The 21407-nt window shown below is 51.0% G+C and overlaps 1 protein-coding gene across 3 annotated transcripts in view; it reads right to left on the bottom strand.

Annotated features, from left to right (window-relative positions):
* The window catches only part of CAMKK1 (calcium/calmodulin dependent protein kinase kinase 1), a 108037-nt gene that overhangs the window by 21502 nt on the left and 65128 nt on the right, over positions 1-21407 (bottom strand). For all 3 annotated transcript variants that reach the window (XM_055726281.1, XM_027806291.2, XM_005439951.3), the window contains exons 8-12: positions 20523-20544; positions 18557-18645; positions 3672-3871; positions 2894-2947; positions 1271-1344 (exon numbers count right to left, since the gene is read on the bottom strand). In XM_055726281.1, coding sequence (XP_055582256.1) covers positions 1271-1344; positions 2894-2947; positions 3672-3871; positions 18557-18645; positions 20523-20544 — 439 coding nt within the window. The remainder of the gene's footprint in view (positions 1-1270; positions 1345-2893; positions 2948-3671; positions 3872-18556; positions 18646-20522; positions 20545-21407) is intronic.

The following is a 21407-nucleotide window of genomic DNA, read 5'->3' as shown; positions in this document are numbered from 1 at the left end:
CTGAAGCACATCTCTAAAATAGGACAGCCCGAGCACCCCGTGCTTTCTGCAGGCTCAGGAGAAAGCCTGGGACTGCCAAGGCAGAGGCGCAGCCCTTTGCTGTAGGTGCCCAAAAATTCAGTCAGCATCTCACAAAAATTAATGTAATCGATGGTGGATACATGGATGTATCGCAGGCTGCCTGACCACATCCCTCCCTTCCTCCCTAATACCAGATGGGCCTTTCATTAGAGTTTTAATTTATCCGTGCTTGTTCTAAATCAAGTCATTTTATCTCTCTGTTTTTATTAGAATGAGCAACTGGGTCCAGAAGGTCACAAATGCTTTGCCTGACTACTGTGCTGATTCAGGAAGGAAAATAAGAGTCCAGCTTTGGCTACTTCACCTGATGAGCAACCAGGAGAAGAATAATTAATCACCAACAGAGAGTCACGTGAGGCTTGCGAATGAAGGGAATGCCAAGGAGCGGCTAGTACAGGAGGGGAAAGGCACAGTGGCGCGGCACAGAGCCCGAGCACACGCTGAGCGTGACCATCTCCTGGTCACCCCCGCTAGCCCAGCCCAGCCGTCCCCACCAACAGCTCTGGCTTGGACGACATGGGTTTCCTTCCCTGACCAGAGCAGGGTGGGTGGCAGCCTCTCAGTATCAAATGGGTACATTCATTTCTGTTTTTTTCCATAAATGGCTCCAGTCTGCCGGCACACGAGACAAACCCGTATCTTCCTGGAGCGTGTTGGGTGAGGCAGAGGAGTGGGGGTGCTGTGGCTGTGTACCTCAGGACAAGCATCCTTCCATCAAACACTTCCCCCAGCTCCAAGGCAAGTCCACAGAAGCAGCGTGTGTTTATTTAGACTGAGCCTGAGGTCTATAAACCATTGCTTTTGAAAACAAATACACTGAATCATTCTGATAGCTACCGCACAGGGAGAAACACAGAACCCCAGCCAAACCATGCATCCAGCACCCCCGGGATCAAGTTAGCTGGGGCAGAACGTGAGACCCATACCGAAACCCTTTCACTTCCCATGATTTCAAGAGCCATTTCCTTCAGTCCGTGTCTGCACAACATGGACACAAGAGCAGCAGAGGCAGCTGTAACGCCTCGACAACATCAGCAGCACAAAACGCACGTGAAGGACCCAGGAGAAGGCAAAGCACCTCACCCCCCTTGTCCGTCCCTCCGCTGTGACCTACTGGCACTTACGCTGCACAGGGAGTAACGCTGCATACGGACCTTTATCTTACAGTAGCTGAATAAAGTTTACTTACTCTTCTGGGAACTCTACAGGCTTGTTCTTGATCCTGTTATGAAGACCCAGAATATATTCATCTATAAAAGGGCACTGCAAAACAAACAAAAGATTTTTCAGTTGTCAGAGACCCCAGCACTGCTTAGGCATTTATCATGCATCTAACAGCAGACTCTCTCCATTTTACACAGAGATGGAAATAAATAAAATATCCCTACACACAATAAATTAACTTGTTCCTTATTAAAAAATAAATGCGGAACAGCAGAGGGATTCTAAGTAATACATAATTGGATGGGGATAGCCCCTCCATCTACCCTCCCAGGTGACCAGGAGCTTCTCGTTTTCCTTTTCTTTGCTCCACTTCTGCCTGGAAAATGAAGACACAGACACCAGCTGCCGTGTATCACTGCGTTCACGTCTCTGTGTGACAAGCATCATTTGGAGCTCAGTATTACTCTAAAAATGCTTGGATTTCCACTTTGAATTCAGATATCTAGATTCAAAGCGTGTTTTCCTCCAGCACAACTTTTTACACTGGATTCATTTAGACCTAGATTCTGGCTCTTCCCACCTGGCAGGGCAGCAGCAGGGGATGCAGGAGCAGCATATCCACAGCCCCTACAAACATCTGCATCAACACTGGAGCATCTATGCTTGTTTTAGTGGGCTGCTGGTGGGCCCTGTCTCAGCCTGCCTGGCCAAATGAAGTTATGAAATATAAAATAGGAACAAAAGGTACAATATTTACTGCACAGGGTCACATGGAATAGATAAACATATTCCTGAGCTTGGCTTTATATCCCCCCTCTTTCCTTCCTCCAGTGCTTGCCATAGAGGTTACATCACAATATAAAAATCAAGGTTATACCCTTTCACCTGAGGATTTGGCCCAAATGAGACATCATTATAGACACAGGTCAGAGAATACCTTCCATCCTGACACAGCTCAGCAATATCACCCCAGCAACGGAGATAGTTCTGCCTCTGCCACCCCCGCCAGCCACTTCTTACCCCTCAGCTGGATGCTTTATGCTTGTGTGGTGGGACCTGCAGCGGTCCGTGCTTGCACAGGAGGTTCAGCTAACATACCTGCACACACGGACCACATGTACCTGCTGTACTGCTTGCCCTGGGAGAGAGTGGCTGGGATGGGGGGCTTCTGGCCACAGGAGAGGGAAAAGCCACGACAAGACATGGCGTTTGCAGAAGGCAGCTCTGGAGAGCTGGCTCTGCCAAAGGGGCTCCATCTGGCCCCATTTGGCTTTGGCAGACAGAGCTCTCTGCAATCTGGTTTGCCAAAGCGCTGCAGTCGCTTGGGATCACAAACCTATGCCTCTCTCCATGCTCTCTCTGGCTTGTTTCTAAATAGAGGCAATGTGGATAACCTCCCAGCAAACTGCTGCTGGTGGTGCTGCTGATGCTGCTCTGGGTTTGTAGAACGAACAGCTCTGTATACAGCTACCAGCTCTAGAAACTCTCCTTTCCACAGATCACAACGTCAGCCCCTTCCCATCTGCATGGTGATTTAGGAAAACAGGAGCTTGCAGGAGATCTTTGTTTCTAATATTTGCCTTTATTTGGAAAGGAACGAGTCAAAAGCCAGGCAGGCAGAGGCTCCAGCATCGACAAGCCAGCTTACCTTCCCGTAAACAAAGCAGTACAGCGTAATTCCCATGGCCCATACGTCAAGTGCCTGAAAGAAAGCATGTACAGGCAGTAAATGAGATACAACGCAGAGATGATCTGAATGAGCTGAATTTCCCCACTGATTCACAGACCGTTATTTGTACGCGTTTAATGTTTTCTATTTTACTGCGTAGAGTCTCTCTGAAGTTGGGTTCCTAAAGGCATCTGTAGCACACCTGGGGAACGAGGACCGTGCTGGGCCAGATGTTGCTTTCCTTGTCCTTGCTGTGGAGTGCAGGGACTAGCCAGCAGCCCCTTCTTGCAGGAGATTGCACCACTCAAAGCTGAATCTCAAATTCTTCCAGGCACCACCCGACCCCCCCCCGCCCCCGACGCCCATCAGACCCTATCTCCATGTCTGCATTACAGCCCTCTGCAGCGCCACTCACTTCCAAGGGATCAGGATACAACCTTGGTGCCCAGCAGCCCTCTGTGCCTCAATTATTTTGGAAGGGAACCATAAGAGATTCCTCCTTTCCCTTGGAGCAGAGGAAGGGCTCTAACACGGCTCCCGCCTGGCCAGGGATCTGCAGCAAAGTCCGTCTGCCTGCAAAAACATCCAGGGTTTTGCCTGGACTGAACACAAAATCAGAGCTTCAGTTTTACTTAATAACAACCCTGATTTGCACTGCAATCCCTGGGTGGGCAACATACAAAGGATGCAGGTGTGGTGCTGCCCTTTGTGCCATGCTGGGGGTCCCAGGAGGCATCAGCCATCAGCAAAGACCTACCTTTCCACTGAAACTTTTGCCAGTGTCTGAAATGGCCTCTGGTGCCATGAAGGCTGGTGTCCCTGCCGTGCTGGAAAGCTGGGCATCGTTCCCTTCAAATTGATTGCTGACTCCAAAATCAGCGATTTTGACATGCCCGTCATCTCCTAAGAGCAAGTTGGAAGGCTTGATGTCCCGGTGAATGATCTTCTGGTAGTGCACTACAAAAAAAAACACAAAACCAGGAGCATGGTCTGTCATGGCAGCCAGGGGAAACCCTTCCAAGAGGATGAAAACAAAGGTACAAGCTCAGGCACCCCACTTAAAGCTGCTGCTGGATATGCAGCATAGCACAGTCGAAGTGCCAGTTCCTATAACCATTTCTCTGCAGCGCCTCACTGGGACGTACACCAGAGCACGATGCTCAGAAACACATCAGTCCCCAGGAATTATGCACAGAACAGACACAAACCCAGCAGCAGCCCCACCGAGCAGAGCTGCTAGAGAAGAAAATTGTGAAAATCCTGCAGGTTTGCTTGGCCTCATCGGACCAGCTGATGGGTCAGGGAACTCGCTGTATTAAAAGTTTACAGGATCCAAATAAAAAGGTTCATTTTTCATGGGTTTATTTCGCATTAGCTACAAAGCTAATCAAAAGGGGCAGAACAAAACAGATCCAAGAGGGGGGATTTAGGTAACTAGCAGCTGAGTGCCAGCTCCAGCCAACAGCTCGGAATCAGTGGGTGTTCCCAACTCAAAAGATGCTTCTGACCAGGGAGCAATCACCAGCTGGCTGGTGCCAGCCCCCCCCCCCCCCCCCCCCCCAAAAAAAAAGGCAGTCTCCTTCTAGCCATGCTTCACAACAGAGCCCACAAATAGAGAAACCACCTCATCTGGCTTTGCATCACCCCAAGCCCCCCACCACACAAAGCCACCAGCCACTCCAGCCACTCTCACACCCAGAGCTGTGGTCCTTCAGAACCCTCCTGGGCATGACCCGTCACTCCACAGGGCTGCAGCAAAGACTCCAGCTCTGACCCGGCGCCACAAGGCCAGTTGCGGGCACCGGCTGAAGAGCTCATACATCAAAAATGAAAATAAATCCTTGCAAAGAGGTTGGAGGCTGAGATGCACTGAAAACAGCGATGACAAAAGCCCTCTCGTTACAAGCCACCTGGGAAGCAGTGTGGCCATTTCTGGGCCACCGAGTGAAGCAGGAGGCTGTAGGAAAGTGGCTGACGTCTCAGAAACTTGGAGACCAAATGTAAAAGTCAAAAAAACCAACTTTCTGAACACAAAATGACCCCAAAAGCAGAACTTTAGAAAATCAAGAGACTTCACTGCACAGGAGAGGAAATCCTCTAAGTCTTTCCTGCCCTTCCCAGGTGAAGGGACCCCCCCAGCCTCCCTCCTCCCCCAGCCCCAACCACTATTTTCACATTGCCTTCTTGCAAACGGAGCATGTTGGTTTTTATACCTCCCCACGAGCACTTTTCACATCTCCCAGGAAATAGGCAATGGGGTGGAAGAAAATGCTGCTCTAACCCTTTCCTGCTTTACAAACCTGGTCAACACGTTGCCCCCAACGGCAGCCTGCCCTACGGAGCATCCCAGTTTGTGTCTTAGGACCAAGAAGGAACAAACTTCACATCACTGCTCTGCTCGTTTCAAGCCAACCTTCCAGCAGGCTGTGTCTGGGGAGGGGAAGTCACGCTTGCAGACACTTTTCCTTCAAAGGACCTCTCCTGATATTTAAAGGACTGTCAGGGAATGCTGTCCTTGGCACATTAAAGAGCTGATCTGGTGGTCCAGCAGACAAAAACTTGCTGGAGAGCACCGGTGCTTCCATCTCCTTCCAGATGCACAGCAACTGCGTGGCCACGCTGCGATGTGAGCCCGTTAATGCTGCAACAGCCCAGCCAGACAGTCAGGATAAACACCGAAACCCCTGCAGCAACAGCAATTACGAGGACACATCTGCTCTGCAGCAAATCTGGTGGCAAGCTGACATTTCATTATGGTAATATAGGAAGAAAAAAAAAAAAAAAAAAGAAAAGGGATGGGGGGGAGTGAAGTTTCCCTTCAGGAGATGATGAGCTGCCTATCAAGCAGGTGTCTGCTCTCATGCCTGATACCACAGGGCTAAAATTTCCAATGCCTCTAAAAAATATACACCCTCCAAATATACGTGGGCTATACAAGTAGCTCTCTGGAGCTAAGCCTGTGAAAACCGAGGGGGTTACACTAGGCAAGCAGGTACTCCAGGCTTTTTATTATTTCTTCCATATGGGAAAACAAAACAACCCAAACCGAAACCACAAACCAATTCCCTGGTCAAATAACTCTTTATTTCATAAAACACATGCCCTGCCTTTGCGCAATCTGACGAAGGTAGAGTGAAAACGCGGGCAGTTTGCCAGATGCCCTGTGTTTGCTCAGCGCCCGTCTCAGCCTGGTACCCAGCAGGGCAGGGTACCCGTTACACAGAGCAGCAATATGACTGTTGAACCAAAAAAATCAAAACCACATCCTTTGCAAAACTCAAAGCCATCAAACACTTGGATCAATGCACATCTGCGTTTCCCAGACCAGAACATCCACGTGCTTGACGTGATCGTGAGGGCCAGTGATCGCCTGACCTCAACAGCTCAGAGGAGAGAATCAGCACAAGTGCCTGCAGGGCGGAGGAGCACAGGTTGCACTTGCAGAAGCGAGCCCGTATCCCAGGCCTATGCCATGCAATGTCAACCAGGTGCTTCTGCAAACCTGGCACCTGCTTTAAAACATAAACCGGAATGGGAAGGAGATGGGTGTGGAGGGAAGTGGCTGGCCAGGTCAGGACCGGCAGCGCTGGGAGCAGTGCCCAGCCCACGCGCCGTGCTGCTTTGCCGTGCTGTTTGGGTGACAGCAATGAAAGCCTTGTGCCAGCTGGCTCAACAGGCTTCTTGCTGTCTGCAAATCCTCCTCCCTACCCAGCTGCCTTGTGCAGAGGCAACAGCCATGAAGGGAGAAGGATGGGGGACAGGAACAGCACGTTGAGCACCACCTGGTGTAAATGAACAAGGAAAAATTCTAACAGCAAGAGCTCCCGTCTAACCAGAAATGATTTGGTGTGGAGCTGCTAATCTGATGAAGGCAACCTGAAATCCCTTTCGTGCTCTGAAGAAACACAGTTCCTAAGGTCCCAGTCTTCCAGCTGCTGTGGGCGCACTCCCCTGCACAGCCATTCAAAACAGGTTTCACAATGCACAGCCCGATCCTCTCCTGCGCTGTGCCTCACCACTGGTGCAGTTCAGTACAACACAGGGCTGCAGAAAGAATAAAAGATTCCCCCCAAATCATTGCCAAGTCTTCTTGTAGGCAAGAGAAAAAAACCTGGCTTGTTTGAGAGCTGCAGCAAGCAAGCTTATTTGCAGGACACCAACACGACTAAGCTCAGAAAAACTTTCCAAATTACCAACTTCTGCGGCAAGTTCAGACCATTTGCAGATAAGGCGTTGCAGGGAGAAGGGCAGGGAACAATGATTTCAGCAGGGCTGGCCGAAGGCTGACTGGCCAAGTGGCAGGATGTGCCTGCAGTGACACGAGCATCACTGCCACACGCTCCGAAAGGAGCCCGGGGACAGCCTCCTGCAGGAAAGATACTTGTTAAACCAGCGTGATCTACATTTCCAGCACAACACTCAAAGGAAAAGATGGTGTTATCCCTGCAGAACTCCAGAGGGATGGCTGAGCATCGCAGGCATAAAGCCTGTCACTAACAACACCCTCCAGACTGCTAATAACTGTACAGAAGGGACACCGCCAAGGAGCACACAACTCACTGAGCCACCCAAGGGGAGCAGGTGACAGCCTCAATCAAACACAATCACCAGCACAAATTAACCCTCTAATTTCATCAGCCTGAAGCACCTGGGAGCAAGTTTCTTCCCTCTCCAGATGTAAGAGCAGCAGGCAGGAAGGCACCTTTGTTAGGATCGCTATTCAATGTCTCTGGAAGCCAGGACTAGAGGTCCCAGAAACAAAACCCTCGTCCTGTCCTTGGGATTAAGGACATGTTGCGACACCACCGCTAACAACAGGAGCAGGGCTGCGGCAGGCACAGAAGAGAAGGAAAAACACTTGTAACACCTGAAGCAAACCCTCAAATGTGCTTTAAAAAACATAAGCGAAATCACTATCTGTATCGCTGCACCTAAACTTGCTCCATGAGCATTTGGGAATTTTAAACCAACCCTTAATGGGTTAACATGACCTCCCCTTAATGGGGCAGCTGGGACCCCTAAGTTGAGTCTGCGCCTTCGAGGGAACTTCCAGCTACTCTGCATCCTCAAAGAGACCGGCCATGGCAAGGCGTTGGGTTTTTCACTTGTGCCATGCCAGAAAGAGTCACAAAGCAGGCAGACATCAGCCCTGCCGAGCCTGCCCTCAGACCCACACCACCCACACCACCCAGCCACGGGGACGCGGCTGCTGGATGCACGCAGCCTTAGGAAGGACCATCCCATCGGTGCTCCCTTCCCAGCTCCCCACCACCACACGCAAGGGTGACATCAACAGCTAAAAATCACCCGTTCCCATGGGAATGTACCTGTTAACATTGATGCTGAGCTGGCCAAAGCAGAGCACTTCGCTGAAGCCGCTTCAGCAACCTGACAAAATAGTGCCATGCGTAGCTTTTCCCTGGAAAGGACTGTGCTCTCAGAGAAGAGGTTTGTGCTCTCAAAGCTTGCTGGAACAATTCCCCTGGGCTCCAAGATCCTCTGCACTTTCTGTGCTGACAGACCGGATTCAAAGAAGGGATCGATACCTCTTCATAGTGAAAATAAGGCAACGTAAATTATTACAGAGCCCTTAGAAGAAAGTCTGATTCTGCAGCGCTCTGTTAAATTCGGTTTTAGGGGACCCATCTGTCACTGCAGTGGAAAGGTAACTATTTCAGGCATATTTGCATCAATCCCATGGATTTCTGGAGCATCTAGGCGAAGATCCCAAAGCACATTAGCTTTGCTAACAAAATACTTGTTTGCTAAACCTCACAGCCACCCTGTGAACCAAGCAGGCAGGACAGCTGAGGGCCCATTTATTACGTTTTCATCACCGCTTGTGTTAGAAAGCTTGAGCAGGCACACGTGAAGTTGGACTAAGTGGAGCCCTAGAGCCCCGAGGTGCTCAGAAACAAGGGAAATCATTCCTAAAACTCTGGGCTGTGCCCTGACTTTGGGCATGGAGAGCAGGCACCTATGAAAAGCCTGCTGAAGGCTGATGCTACGTGGTCCAGAGTTACAACCTCATTGGAGGATTCAGAGTGCTCAGGGTGTGAGCAACAACTGGGAAAGGACTATCTCCTTCCCAGTTTCAGACAGAGCCTCTAGCAGGTAATGTTGCACCCCCTGCCTAGAGCAGCTGGGATGAACTTGTACTGGGCTGTTCAAATTTGAGCCCAGATGGAACAGCTACCCAAAATAAAAGGTCTCCTCGAAAATCTGGCTTTTCAGGGTTTTGTTCTGTTTCTTCATCACAATGTATTTTAATTCAGTTGGTATTAGCAGCACAGATACAATAGTTGGAGTATTTATGTCCAAATCAGGGTCATCCCAAGTTTCTCCGAGCAATAGGGATGTGGGGTGAGCCGTGCTGGGGCTGCCTGTCCTCCTGCTTTCCACCTTCACAACAGGGGCAGAAAAAAGCACCCGCAGCTTCCTGAAAATTCCTGAAAAGCTGCCTGTGACTGTGCCGCTGGTCTTTAGGGCAGACCTTGTCCCAGGATGGACCCTGAACACCTCTCCGGTGGCACACATGGATGACCCGCATCCTATCGGCGGTTTCAGGCAGCCTGCACCCACTTCTCCCCGCCATCCGCAGCACAAACATGGTTTCTCATCCTTGGCCCTAGACAATAAGACAGCATGTCTTTCATGCCAAGAGACTGTCACAGCTGCCTGGTGGCACTTGGTGCCTCCAAGCCTCTGGTGGTACTCGGTGCCTGCCAACACTCTGGGTGCTGACTGTCCAGGGAACGAGCAGCTGGTTTGTACTTCCAGGTCACTAAACACGGCCATTTAGGACCCTGCTTTGGCAACCCACTGACCATCGTCTCCATGAAAAGCCATCAGGTGATGTGGGAATGGTATGAAAAGAAAGCACAGGCTTACGTGCCTCTGAATGGGGGTCAGCATCCCTGCAGAACTGAGCTTGCAATAGAGCCAAATGACTTCAATGACAAAATGAAGCTCTTGCAGAAAGTCAGCACCCCAAGCATCATCGCTGCTGTTCGCATGCACGTTGCCCGGAGTGCACCCCAGCCCCTCTGGGAGGTACAGGGTCCCGGAGCATCATGGCTTTAAACTGTGCTGTGCCTTAAAAATCCTGCAGCATTCATATCTTGGAGCAGTGTCCAGGCAGGGGTGACCCCCCAGTAGCTGTGGTACAGTAGATGGGGCTGGAGAAAGGAGCAGGTTTTGGGGAGGATCTCTGCTGCATCCAGCCCTGCCTGTGCTCTCTGCAGGGCTCCTGCCACCCTGTCTCCCTGCTCCATTGCTGCTCCTCAGCAAAGCCCCACTGAGCACATCATTTCTTTCTCATCAGTCCCTTGGGTGCCTTCAGTGGGACAAGGCAGCTTTTTTCAGAACATGCAACTCATCTCACAAATGCTCCTCATTTCTAGATGCCGCAGGCTACTCAGAGGCTAAACAAATTTTCCTTTTCATTCAGAAGCAAACGCCTGGGAACTGTCTGACTAGATGAACAGCCAGTGAAAACCAAGAGGGAGCAGACACAGAAGTGCTTGGTCCTTTAAAAAAAGGTGCTTTTCACTGCATTCCCTTCTGGAAACCTTTGAGCTCCAGCAGGTTAGTACCAACTTGCTAAAAGCTCATTTAAAAATTATACATATAAAATTTCTCAACGCGCTGACACATCCTGCTATTTACTGAGGCCAATGTTGAATTATCCTTGATTAAAACCAGAATCCCATTCCCATTCAAGGGCAAAAGCAATCCAGACGATGCTACTGCAGAGTCTGCTTAGTATTACTCTCACATCCCCCCTCTAGCGAAGAAATGATTTAACACCCTCCCAAGGAAACTGCTGCACCACCATCCAGAGCTCAAACTGGATGTTTAAACCTCTGTCCTTGCCCACAATGCTCCGCTGAGAGCCGGAGGACAGGGATGTAGCGGGCAGTGCAAGGGGAACACCTTTCCTCCCATGCTCAGCTCCTTGCAGGGTTTGGTGTAGCAGCAGGGGCAAGGATCCCAGCTCTGATCTTCTCAGCTCTGTTTCGCTACTTTGCAGCTCTCTTGCTGCATCCACCAAACCTCTGCTACTCGAGTATGTTGCTTAAGCGAGGGTTTTACAAAGGGGGATCCTGATACACAGCCCTTCGGAAGGGTTCAGCTCCCGTTCGGGCTCCATCTCCAGCGCCCAGCTGACTGCCTGCTCCTGGCAGAAGCAGTAGGGGTGGGATGCTGCTGGTAGGAAGCAACGGAGAAGAGGAAGGTGAGGCCAAAGGCTGCCCTTCTACCGCTGTGCTCCAACCCACACGAGCACACCGTGTATCACTGGTCACAGAGGACACGCAGAGCTTGCTGCCAGTGACACGTCAACGGCCAAGGGACGTGCCGGGAAGGTGAGGAGCAGGGACGTGCAGCGAGCGCTGCCCAAACCACCTGCACAGTCTGTGCCATGGGCTGCTTCTAACCCCGAGCACAAGCACTGGTGGAACTGCTTCAAACAACAAAAGTCAAAGTGCCTGATCTTCCTTCAGAGGCTCTAACACATCTCTCTGATCTGCTCCACCAGCTCATTAACTCTCTCTTAGACAAAAGTCCTCATCGATCAGTATCAGCAACACTTGTAGCTACATGAAAGGTTTTTTGTTTGGTTTTCTAAGCATCTGAAGAGAGCTTGTCTGAATGTGATAAAACACAAGCCAGGCAAGCCAGTCCCTCTTCTCCTGGTGGTGTCACTTATAACACCCAGCACTCAGCAGTGGTGGCTGCAGTGTCACATCAACACGCTCCATTTCGAGGAGCTCGGAACTTGTGCAGGCAAGAGGCAGGAGCAGAGGAGCAGGTCCCTGTTTCCCACATGGGAATGGAGGCACAGGTGGATCAAGTAGTTTGCTAGGAACAGTAGAGTTCCAGCTCTGCTGGCCCACACCAACATGAGGTCCAAGGAACTCACCTCTGAGCAGAGCCAAACCACATCAAACCCATCTACACCACTGATGCTTCACCGCACCTACCCCAGCTTACATTGCAGTAGATATCCTTCAGAAGAGACAAGCCTGTGTTGACTCAGACGTTGATATATTTGCTTGATTTTCCTTTTAAGATAATGGAAACTACACTCACATATTGATGATCAAGTAGATTGAGTCTTATCTCAGAAAAGCCAGCCTTGATCTGCACATCAGGTACTTTGTTACTGCTCCAGGCTGAGCGCGCAGGGCTCTGGAGCATCGCAGGCATCCCTACAGGTGCCCTGCAGAGACCTGCTGCTGGAAAGGTGACATCCCAACAGCTTTAGCCACTTGTCACGACCCTCCCCTCAACCCAATAGCTCAGCTGAGACAAGCATGCTCTGCAGAGGGGCCAGAACTGCCACCCTTAGTGTCATTAGGCACAGTCACAGGAGGGAAATTAGGCATTTTCTACAGAGAATGCAGGAAACCATGTTTTTTCTTCCTTTCAGCCACACTGATAGCAACTGTTTCAGCTTCTCCTGAGCCAGATAAAATACCGAGCTTGCAGCTCAACAGCAGAAGGGGCAGCTGCTGTGCTTCATCTGGACTGTGCAAGTCAGCAGGGTTTTCCCCTGGGTCAAGCCTGTGTGCGCGTTCCGTGCCGTCTGCCCCAGGTAGCATCACAGCCAGGCTACCTGCTTACACACACCTCCCATCTGCTCACTCTTACTCTTAGGCTCTTACTAAATGTCCCAGTCCTAAAACCAGACTGGGATACCTGCCTGGCATATCCCTCCTGTCTTTTGATGCAGTGCACTTCTCCTTCACCACCTCTCCTGTGGCTCCCATGTCCATCTCCTGCCACTGGAGAGGAGTTTGAGGTACTGGTTTCCACTGTTCATCTGCCAAAACAAACTGGGATGACACCAAATTCACCATCACTTGAACCCATTTACCATGCAGTTATTAAACGTGAGTCACCACTGAGTCGATCCAGACGGAAATTTTACTGCCTTTAAGAAGTCAAACCTGTATTTGGGTATCACCCCATCCAGGATATCTGGAGTAAACCAGCAGAATATCTGCCTTTGCCCAGCAAAGTCCTTCATCCACCTTTGTCCTTCGTAGGCTTTGTCGCAGGGAGGGATATGCTAATGCCTGCAGCCGTTTCAGCCACATTTACTGTACAAAACAACTCTGAAACACAGTTGTGCCCCTAATTAACAAGGCTTGGGGGGCTCCAGGACTTTTTCTAACAGATGGTCGAAGGGGTGAAAGGACACTTGGCACAGACAAGCACTCTGCAGCCTCGGAAAGCTGCCTGCGAAGGTGTGACAGAGGTCTGTAAACCAGGGGTGGTGCAGAGTGGGCAGGATTGTTCCCGAGTCACTGCTGGCATCACCCGAGACCTGCAGGATCAACCTGAACCCCCAATGGGAACTGCTTCCCACAGCATAACAGGAGTAGGGAAGAGAGAGAGAGTTGGGAAGAGAGTTAGGAAGAGCAGGGGTAGCAGACATTGAGGATTTACACACAACTTCAAAAAGCAAACGAACAAACGAATGTAACAGTATCACAGGCTGTTAACTACAAAGACACAACCTTTGGCTGAGGAAATGTCTGGGCCACTGCTCCCAGGGTGCAGGGTGAGCGGCTGGGCACCCATCTGGCTGGCACTGCTCGTGGGTCCCACTGCCAGGCACCCTGGGCTGACCCTGGGGCATCACCACAGTCACCTCCCAGCTTCCAGGATTGACTCCTCCTGCGGCAGCTAAGTCCTTCGGTGACTCCTCGCTATCCACCACATCTACTTCTGCTGAGCATCACTGAGAAAGCAACGTTTGCCTTACTAGAAGGAAGACTGAACCTTAAATAACCCCGCATAAGCACTATGAGAGGGAAGTTACAAGTGGAAAGGGAGGTAATTGCACATATCCCCAGTTCAGAGACGCTTAAGCACATGCTTTAGTTAATGACACAAATAATCCAGCAGAACTTTTCCATCCAAAGTACTTAAGCACGTTCTGAAATTACCACTCCAGCGGTACTTCGAGCACGGAGACAACAGCCTGGCTCCCTGGTGCACACGTGCAATGCCCTCAGTACTGGGGAAATCTTGCCAGCGGGAGCAAAAACACTTTCCTTCATAGGGCCCATTTCATGAGGACGGGAATTAAAGTTTGCATGTGTGTAAATAACTCCTGACACAGTCAGCACAATAGAGCCCCGGTCTGAGACAGGCACACAAACCCAGAACATGTGAACCCGTGATACCACCACGCTTAAGCTCAAAATATTTTCCCAGCAGGTCGGGGGCCAGAGGAAGGGATGCTCTACCATGTGCAGACCTCCCCGGCTCTCACACCTTGAACCTGCCTCCGTTTCTTCACCGTTCAGTGAATGAGGTTGGGACTGTGCGTACTTCCCAGTATTAAATGTATGAAACCCAGAAGCCCAGCCAGAAGCAGCTGACCATGCCACTGCCTGGATGGGGAGCTCTCAGCTGCCCCCAGGGCATCCCCCCCTGCCTAAGCAGGCTTCCCACCCAGCACAGGATCCTTCTGCTCTCCTCGCACCGAGCCCTGCCTTCCTCCAAATGCTTCTCCCCAGAGCCAGCCCTCCTGCAGGAGGTCCCCATCCCAGGCACGCATCATGGATAACCAGTCAAGTCCAGTCCCTACAGACAGACACACAGCGGCCATGGACCACAGGCCACCACTGGTAACCGAGGCCAGCCCGCGTGTCCCACCGGTAATCGAGGAGGCCAGCCCACGTGTCCCACCTGCTGGGCTCCTGCAGCCCTTCCCGGTCACTGCAGACCCTTTGCACCAAGGACAGTACGCTGGCCTGGATTAATGCCTTGCAGGCTCTGACAGGAATTGTTTGCAACTTCTAATTTAATAAAACCTACCCAGCAATGCTGCATTTGCTGCCGTGCTGACTGAGAGCTGCAACCATCTGCATGGTTATTGAGACTCCCAAATTGCATAACAATTATGTACGCTTACATTAAAATTACCTTGCAATCTCTAGATTGCCTGGCAACACTTTTCCTTCAGCATGCACAAACAGTGCGCTTTTCCTTTTAATTACATAATAATTGCCATGCATTTACCCAGCAGTTCCGAGAAGACCATTTTTAACTTTCATTTGCTAATAAAATAAGAGGTTACTCAATACCCCAAAATAAAGCATCCTATTGTTCCTCTTGCTGGGCATACTTGGGCATCCTATAGTTTATTGCCCAATTTCACTCCCTCTGCCTAGGACTACCCAAATTTTACTACTATTTTTTTTTTTAATGTTTTACTATCTTCTAAAGTCAAAGTTTTCTCCGAGCAGGAACTGTTATGCCAGCAGCATCCAGCGCAGCAGAGCTGGGATCTCCTCCCAGCTGAGGCATACAAATTCTGCTGTAATATGAATGCTAATGAGAAAATAAAAACCTGCAGTCTTCGCCCTTCAAACTACTGAAAAACAGTCTTGAGCTTCCCCTTCACGTATGGATTTCCCACCAACTTCCGGGGGTGACCCGACTGATTTGGGCACTACCTGGAAGCTTCTGGACTGTCACAGACTTGCAAAGATTTTATTCCCAGCGACGGGTTTTAGCCAAAAAATGAGGTGATGCTGCATTCAATGCAGAGATGGACCAGGGTGCTGCAAACCACCTCCCTCTGCTTCAGCAGTGTGCTCAGAGACTTGTTCTCTGCTGAATCCAGATGAGTCTTCAACAAAAGCCTTATAGAAGCGAGGGGCTTGCTCTGGCTCCAAGGAGCTGCTGAGCTTGCAGGAGCCACCAGAGAGGGGCAAAATTAAGGCAGACGTGGCATGACAGCAGCACGAAACGTTACTTTTGAGTTTGATGTGCCTACACCTTGGCTTTTTGTAAGCACATTTGAAACAATTCCCTCGAGTTTGTGAAAGCTGCAGGTATTTATTTCCTAAGGTTGAAACAGCTGGAAACATCTCACCTTGGAGCGAGCAGGGAGGGTGACACAGCTCCATCTTGCACGTCTGACGTTTCACACTTTGCACTGCTCATTGACTGGGGATGACAATCCTCGTCCCTCCCTCTCCTGGCCGCCCTGACTTTGGATCTGCCACCAAACCCGTGCGTTGGCACTGCCAAAGCCAGCCAGGTTTATAGAAGGTTGCCAAGCCCAAGATGCCCAGATAACCTAGATCCGTCCCGAGAACCCGGCGTAGCGCAGCTGCCTCTGCTGACAGCTCAGCACAGCCACAACCACAAGGACAATGCAGACAAGCTGCTGAAGGACAGGCAAGGATGGAAGAGAAGCCAAACCAGAGACCTACCTGCCCCAGCACCCCATCTCCTGCCAGGGGCAATAGCTTGGGGAAAAGCATCAAGCAGAAAGATGGGACACCCCTGGCAGCCACGCTCCCTGCTTCGGGGAGCTCAATGGCAAACTCTGCCCGTGTCCTCATATTTTGTTGTCCTTGATGGACTTTTCTTCTACAGATCCGTCTCCTCGCTTGGAGCCTGTTTGGTTCCGGCACCTCCTAGCTCCCTTAACACTGAATTTCACACGCTACATGAAAGGGTAATTCCTTCTGGTTTAAACTGGCTCCCTGATTATTTTTATTTGCAACCCCTTAGTTCTTGTGTTTCTAGAGACAGAGCAGATTCCTTCCCTGTTCATCACTTCCCCGACACTGAGATTTTATAAGCCTCTGTCATATCACCCCTTCCCATGATAATTTTCAAATCTTAAGAGCTTTGGTCTTCTCTCTGCACAAAAGATGTTCCATCTCTGTACAGAAGATGTTCCAGGACCAGCCTGACCATCCTTCTCGGGCCTTTTCCAGCTCTAGAGGGCTCTTTCTAAGACAGACTGAGCCGAGTCACACAAAACATTCAAGGTACTCCTTGCCTGTACCTAGGAGCTCTTACAGATCCAAATAACTGGATTTCTGTTTTCTTGTCTGTTTCATTCCCCCTAATTCCCCAAATCTTGTTAGTTTTGTTGAACATCACCAGTGGGCTGGCATTTTCAAGAGAACTATTAAGAACCAAGCTCGAGTGAGAACAGCTGATTGAGAGCCCATCACGATGTACAGATTTTTAGTGTTTGTCCCCCTCATGCATTACCCTGCAGTCAGCAACGTGGATTTTTATCTCCCATTTTACCATGCCATCACTTGCGATCACAGCATCTTCCTGCCAGTCTTCGCAGTTGGTTCTGACAACGACTATCCTGAATAACTAGATGTCATCACCCATCTCAATGACTATCCTGAATAACTAGATGTCATCACCCTTATTGTACTCTACCTTTTTCACATCATTTAGGAATATATTGAACAATCCAGGCCGCATTATGGATTCCTGTTTAACCACACCTGTGACTTTGCTCCATTGCGAAAGCTGGATTCCTACTTTCCTGATTGTCTAGCTATTAATCCACAAAAGGCCACCCAACCGAAGGGACTTATGAGCTACTGTTAATGAACCTAATCAAAAGCTGTTTGGTAATCAAAATACAATGTACTAACAGGATCACCTTATCTACACGTTTGTTGTCTTCTCTGGAAAATAGAGATAACAGATCTGTGAGGCAGGAGTTCCCTCTGCAAGAGCTCTATTGACTCTTCGTCCTCACATTCAGCTGCCCAGCCATGGTCGATTCTTTAGTGCATCAGTGTGCAGAGACAGCAGTCAACGATGAGATGGCGAAACTCTAGGGAAGGCTGTCTACCAGGAGGACAGCAGAATTTGATTACTCTCTACCAGGAGGACAACCTGCTGGCACGGGTCAGAAGAGAATCCCAGCCACAAAGCCAGCAGCACAAGGACTGCAGATCAGCAGTGAGCAAAATGCACCACCTGACGGCCAGACATCCCTCGCTGCCGAGAGCAGAAGCTTACATGGACACACCAGCTCTGCTAAGGGTCCACCAGGGCAAACGGCACCCAGTCCTCGATGCTCCACAGGGCTCACGCTCACAACATACCAGCACACAGACCGCTCTACCCTGTGGCTTCGGTTCAGGGACCCCTCCTCTTCTTCTACCCGTCATGCCAGCAGGACCACGTCAACTCCAGAGGGGCCAGAAAATTCCCTGCCATCATTTACAGACCCGTCAGGGCTTCCTTGTGCTCGTCAGGGCAGGTGCTCAGCAAAGCATCTGGCCTCAGTTGTGGCAGAAGACTTACCAGAATAAGGCGACAATGATCAAATGGGCTACGAAGAAGAGGAACCCCACTGCTGCAGTCTCCGGCCAGAGCCTGGGAACACACTGGAGCCCTGAGCCACGAGGAGTCACCCGTGACAGCGCAGAGGGTGCGGAGGACGGGCACCCTCCCTGTGCTGCTCCCCAGCTCTCCCCACAGCTGGCGCTGGCCCTGCTAAGCTAGAGACAGGGATTTGTCCCAGTTGGAGCCGACCGCTCGTGTCACTGCAAACACCCACTTGCTGGCTCTGCTATTGCCTTCAGGGACGCTCCTCGGCAAGAAGCAAGTGGAAGAGAAAAGGGAAGCTGCTGTTTTCCTAACATCCTTTCTGAGGAACACCTGCTCCCAGCATCTGTGACACTGCCTGGTTACAGCTAAGCCCAGTGGGGCCCCCGCCACCTGCAAAGCCCACCCCGTGCCATGAGGGGGGACCTGCTGGCTCAGCTGACAGCCCACCAGAGCCGAGAGGCTTCTCCCCAGCTAAGCAGGAGGCCAACGCATGCCAGTGCTGGGGGTACTCACAGTACTCGATGCCCAAGACGATGTCTCGGAAGTAGAGCCGAGCCTGCTCCTCACTGAAGGGCTGGTCACTCGGTACCTCCATGACAGGGCTGTAAGGAAGAAGGAGAGGGACTCAGCACCTTGCAGAATGGCAGCAACGCTCCTTGCTGGAGGAGTTTCATGTTCTCCATCACCACATCCCCAGCGTGAGGGCCAGGCTCCCGAGAGGTCCTGGGTGCTGTGACACAGGAGGGAGGCACAGCCATCCTTTCTGGACGCGGTGACGCTGAGGTCAGTGAGCTTGGCTAGCACTGACAGGTGGCTTTGCGCAGTCCCTGAGCCAGCGTGAGCCACCCCTCATCACCATGATTAACTGCTTCTGTCTGCACAAAATCAGGCAAACGCTGAGAGCCCTAATGGGAAAAAATACAGAGAAAGAACCAAACTGGGTTTGGCCTTCAGTTTCTTGCTAAAGCTGCTCATGGCTGCGAACACCAGCATCACCAGCAGGTGCCCAGCAGCAGCAGGGACAGAGTGCCCATTGCTGTGCACTGGACATCATGCCTGCTGGGGCTCAGTCCTGAAGCAACATCAGCGTGCAGCTTGTCTAAACCAACGCAGAATCTAGAGATGAACCAGTGGCTTAAAGGTTGAGTGGGCATATTTCCAGTGCATTGTGCTAAACTGCTCGAAAACCTCTTTAACTGTTCAGGGTTCAGCCACCACTGGCACTCAGCCATTCAGCTGTGAACAGCCAAGGTTACCTGGTCGGCTTGTCCTCTCCTTTCTTTTGTATGCCGGCATTGCTGAGAGATGCAGTCTCCTCTAAAAGCTCCTCTTCTGCCTGTGCCTGCTGAAAGCTGAGGGCAAAGAGGATGCAGGAGCCACTCAGCACCTCCTGTTCCCCAGCGGATGAATGGCAGGAGCCAAGGACTTCACTGCGCTGGGGGTTAATCCTGCTTGTGCTCAGCAGCTTGACCTTGCATTTGGACATACGCCCACTGACTTGAGCTGGATTTCAATGATCGTTCCCAAGGCACTGTCCTTGCAAGCCAAACCCTGGCGGGGAACAGCCCTTTGCCAAAGCCAGGCTCTGTGGCCTCAGCACCCAGCAGCAAAGCCTTCCTGCAACACTTCTCCCTTGCTGCCCACTTGATTGATGACCTTCAGCTCCCGTTTGCATTTTTTCTGCCTCCCTCTTCAGGCACATCTCTCTGCGGCTGAAACCAGCCGGCAGGACTGACAGAGCCACTAATGGAGTCTAATTGCCTCCTGCTAGAGGCAGGCAGGCTGCGCTGCATGTTCCCTGGCCACAGCTGATGACAAGAGGGTGGGTTTTATTTTTCCCTCCCCCTCTCCTACAGGATAGTCATCAGCCTGGTCACCAGGGAGACTGGGGAGCCTCTCACCAACCTGTTGGAGCTGGCAGCCTGCAAGAGGCTTGCTGGTGCGGCCAGAGAGATAAATAAGCCCTTTGGGAATCTCCCCCATCCTGGGCACAGGTCTCCTGGCCGCGCTGTGACTCCGCAGAGGTGCAGAATCAGCACAGGTGTAGCAAAAAGCACTGAGGATTCTCCCACCACCTCATCACTTCTCCTGCTACAGAAAAATGTGCCAACAAACCAGCCTCCCACGATATGTTAGCGCTAGGGGCAAAACAAGGCAGCGGGTGGCAAGCGAACACTGATGCAACCCCGCACCCCTTCTGCCAGAGCTGTCACCCCAGCAGGGTAATGCTACCAAAACCTTTTCTTCCAGGCATGTGATGGGGAATTGGCACCAAGTTTGTTTTCTGGATCACAGCCTGGCACCCAGATGTGCCCTCCCGGCCCATCACTATTCACCACATCATTCTGGGCTGTACCAGCGCTGGATGCTGCTGCCTCCGCGCTTGCCCCACTGTACACATCAACCCTCCATTTCACCTAGGAAGCCGATGATGAACACACAAATTTTCAACACAAGGGATCCCAGGAGGGCTACTTACCCTTTCCTCAGGAGGTCAAACACTGCAAGAAAAGGAAATCACACCATAAATGAATCAGAAAAGGGGACCGGGCTTATCAATTTTGTAGCACCTACAAACCCACATATATTCCCACACCTGCAAAATCAATTTATCTCCACTCGCTTCTCTTCCCTCACCCATGACAAGGACACTAGAGGATGCAAAATGAAAATATTCATTTCTTCCAAGACAAATATCCCTACCTCCCGCCAGCTCCACGCAGAGAGGCAGCGGGTGCTTATTTATCAACCGTATTTCTGCTGCTCCCGGTGTTCAGCCCTTGCTGCTTTGAGACCCATCTTATTCAGTACCTTCAGGGAGGGTGTTTGGCAGGATATTTCTGCTAAATGGCTGATAGCGAGCGAGATGCTGTAAGAACACACTGCTCCATTTCTGCTGTGTCAATCAGCAACGTAGCTACACGGCTGTCAGAGGTAAACGCTCCCGGGCAGGAGCAATTGGAGCGGATTTCTTGGTGTGAGTTGAGGTTTGTAAAGTACAGGAGGTTTTGTGTCTGATTAGGGGGTTAGTGGCAATGTGTTTTTCTGGTCCTGCCTGACCTGGTCTGCAAACAGGAGAAGGATCTGCCTCTGTCTAGCGGGAGAGCTCTTTCCTCATGAACTGCTAAGGGACTTCTTGCACCCCCCAAGAAATGCAAGCAGATCGCCCTCCCCAGAGCACCAGCAGCCCTGCTTACAGCTGTGCTGCTAGACCAGCTGAAGGTACCAACGCGCCAAGCCAGCCTGCACTGCCGCTCCTTGCTCTCCAGGCGGAAGAAGCTGCAGTTTGTGGCAGTGTTTCGTTACTCAACCACCCTGCGCCATTGCAGGTCGTTTGGTTTCCATCGGCACCTTCCACCCCCTG

The sequence above is a fragment of the Falco cherrug genome, chromosome 1 (genome assembly GCF_023634085.1).
Source record: "Falco cherrug isolate bFalChe1 chromosome 1, bFalChe1.pri, whole genome shotgun sequence".
Classification (NCBI taxonomy): domain Eukaryota; kingdom Metazoa; phylum Chordata; class Aves; order Falconiformes; family Falconidae; genus Falco; species Falco cherrug.
The sequence above is the reverse complement of the archived record's forward strand: the minus strand, read 5'-3'. Positions and strand labels throughout refer to the sequence as shown.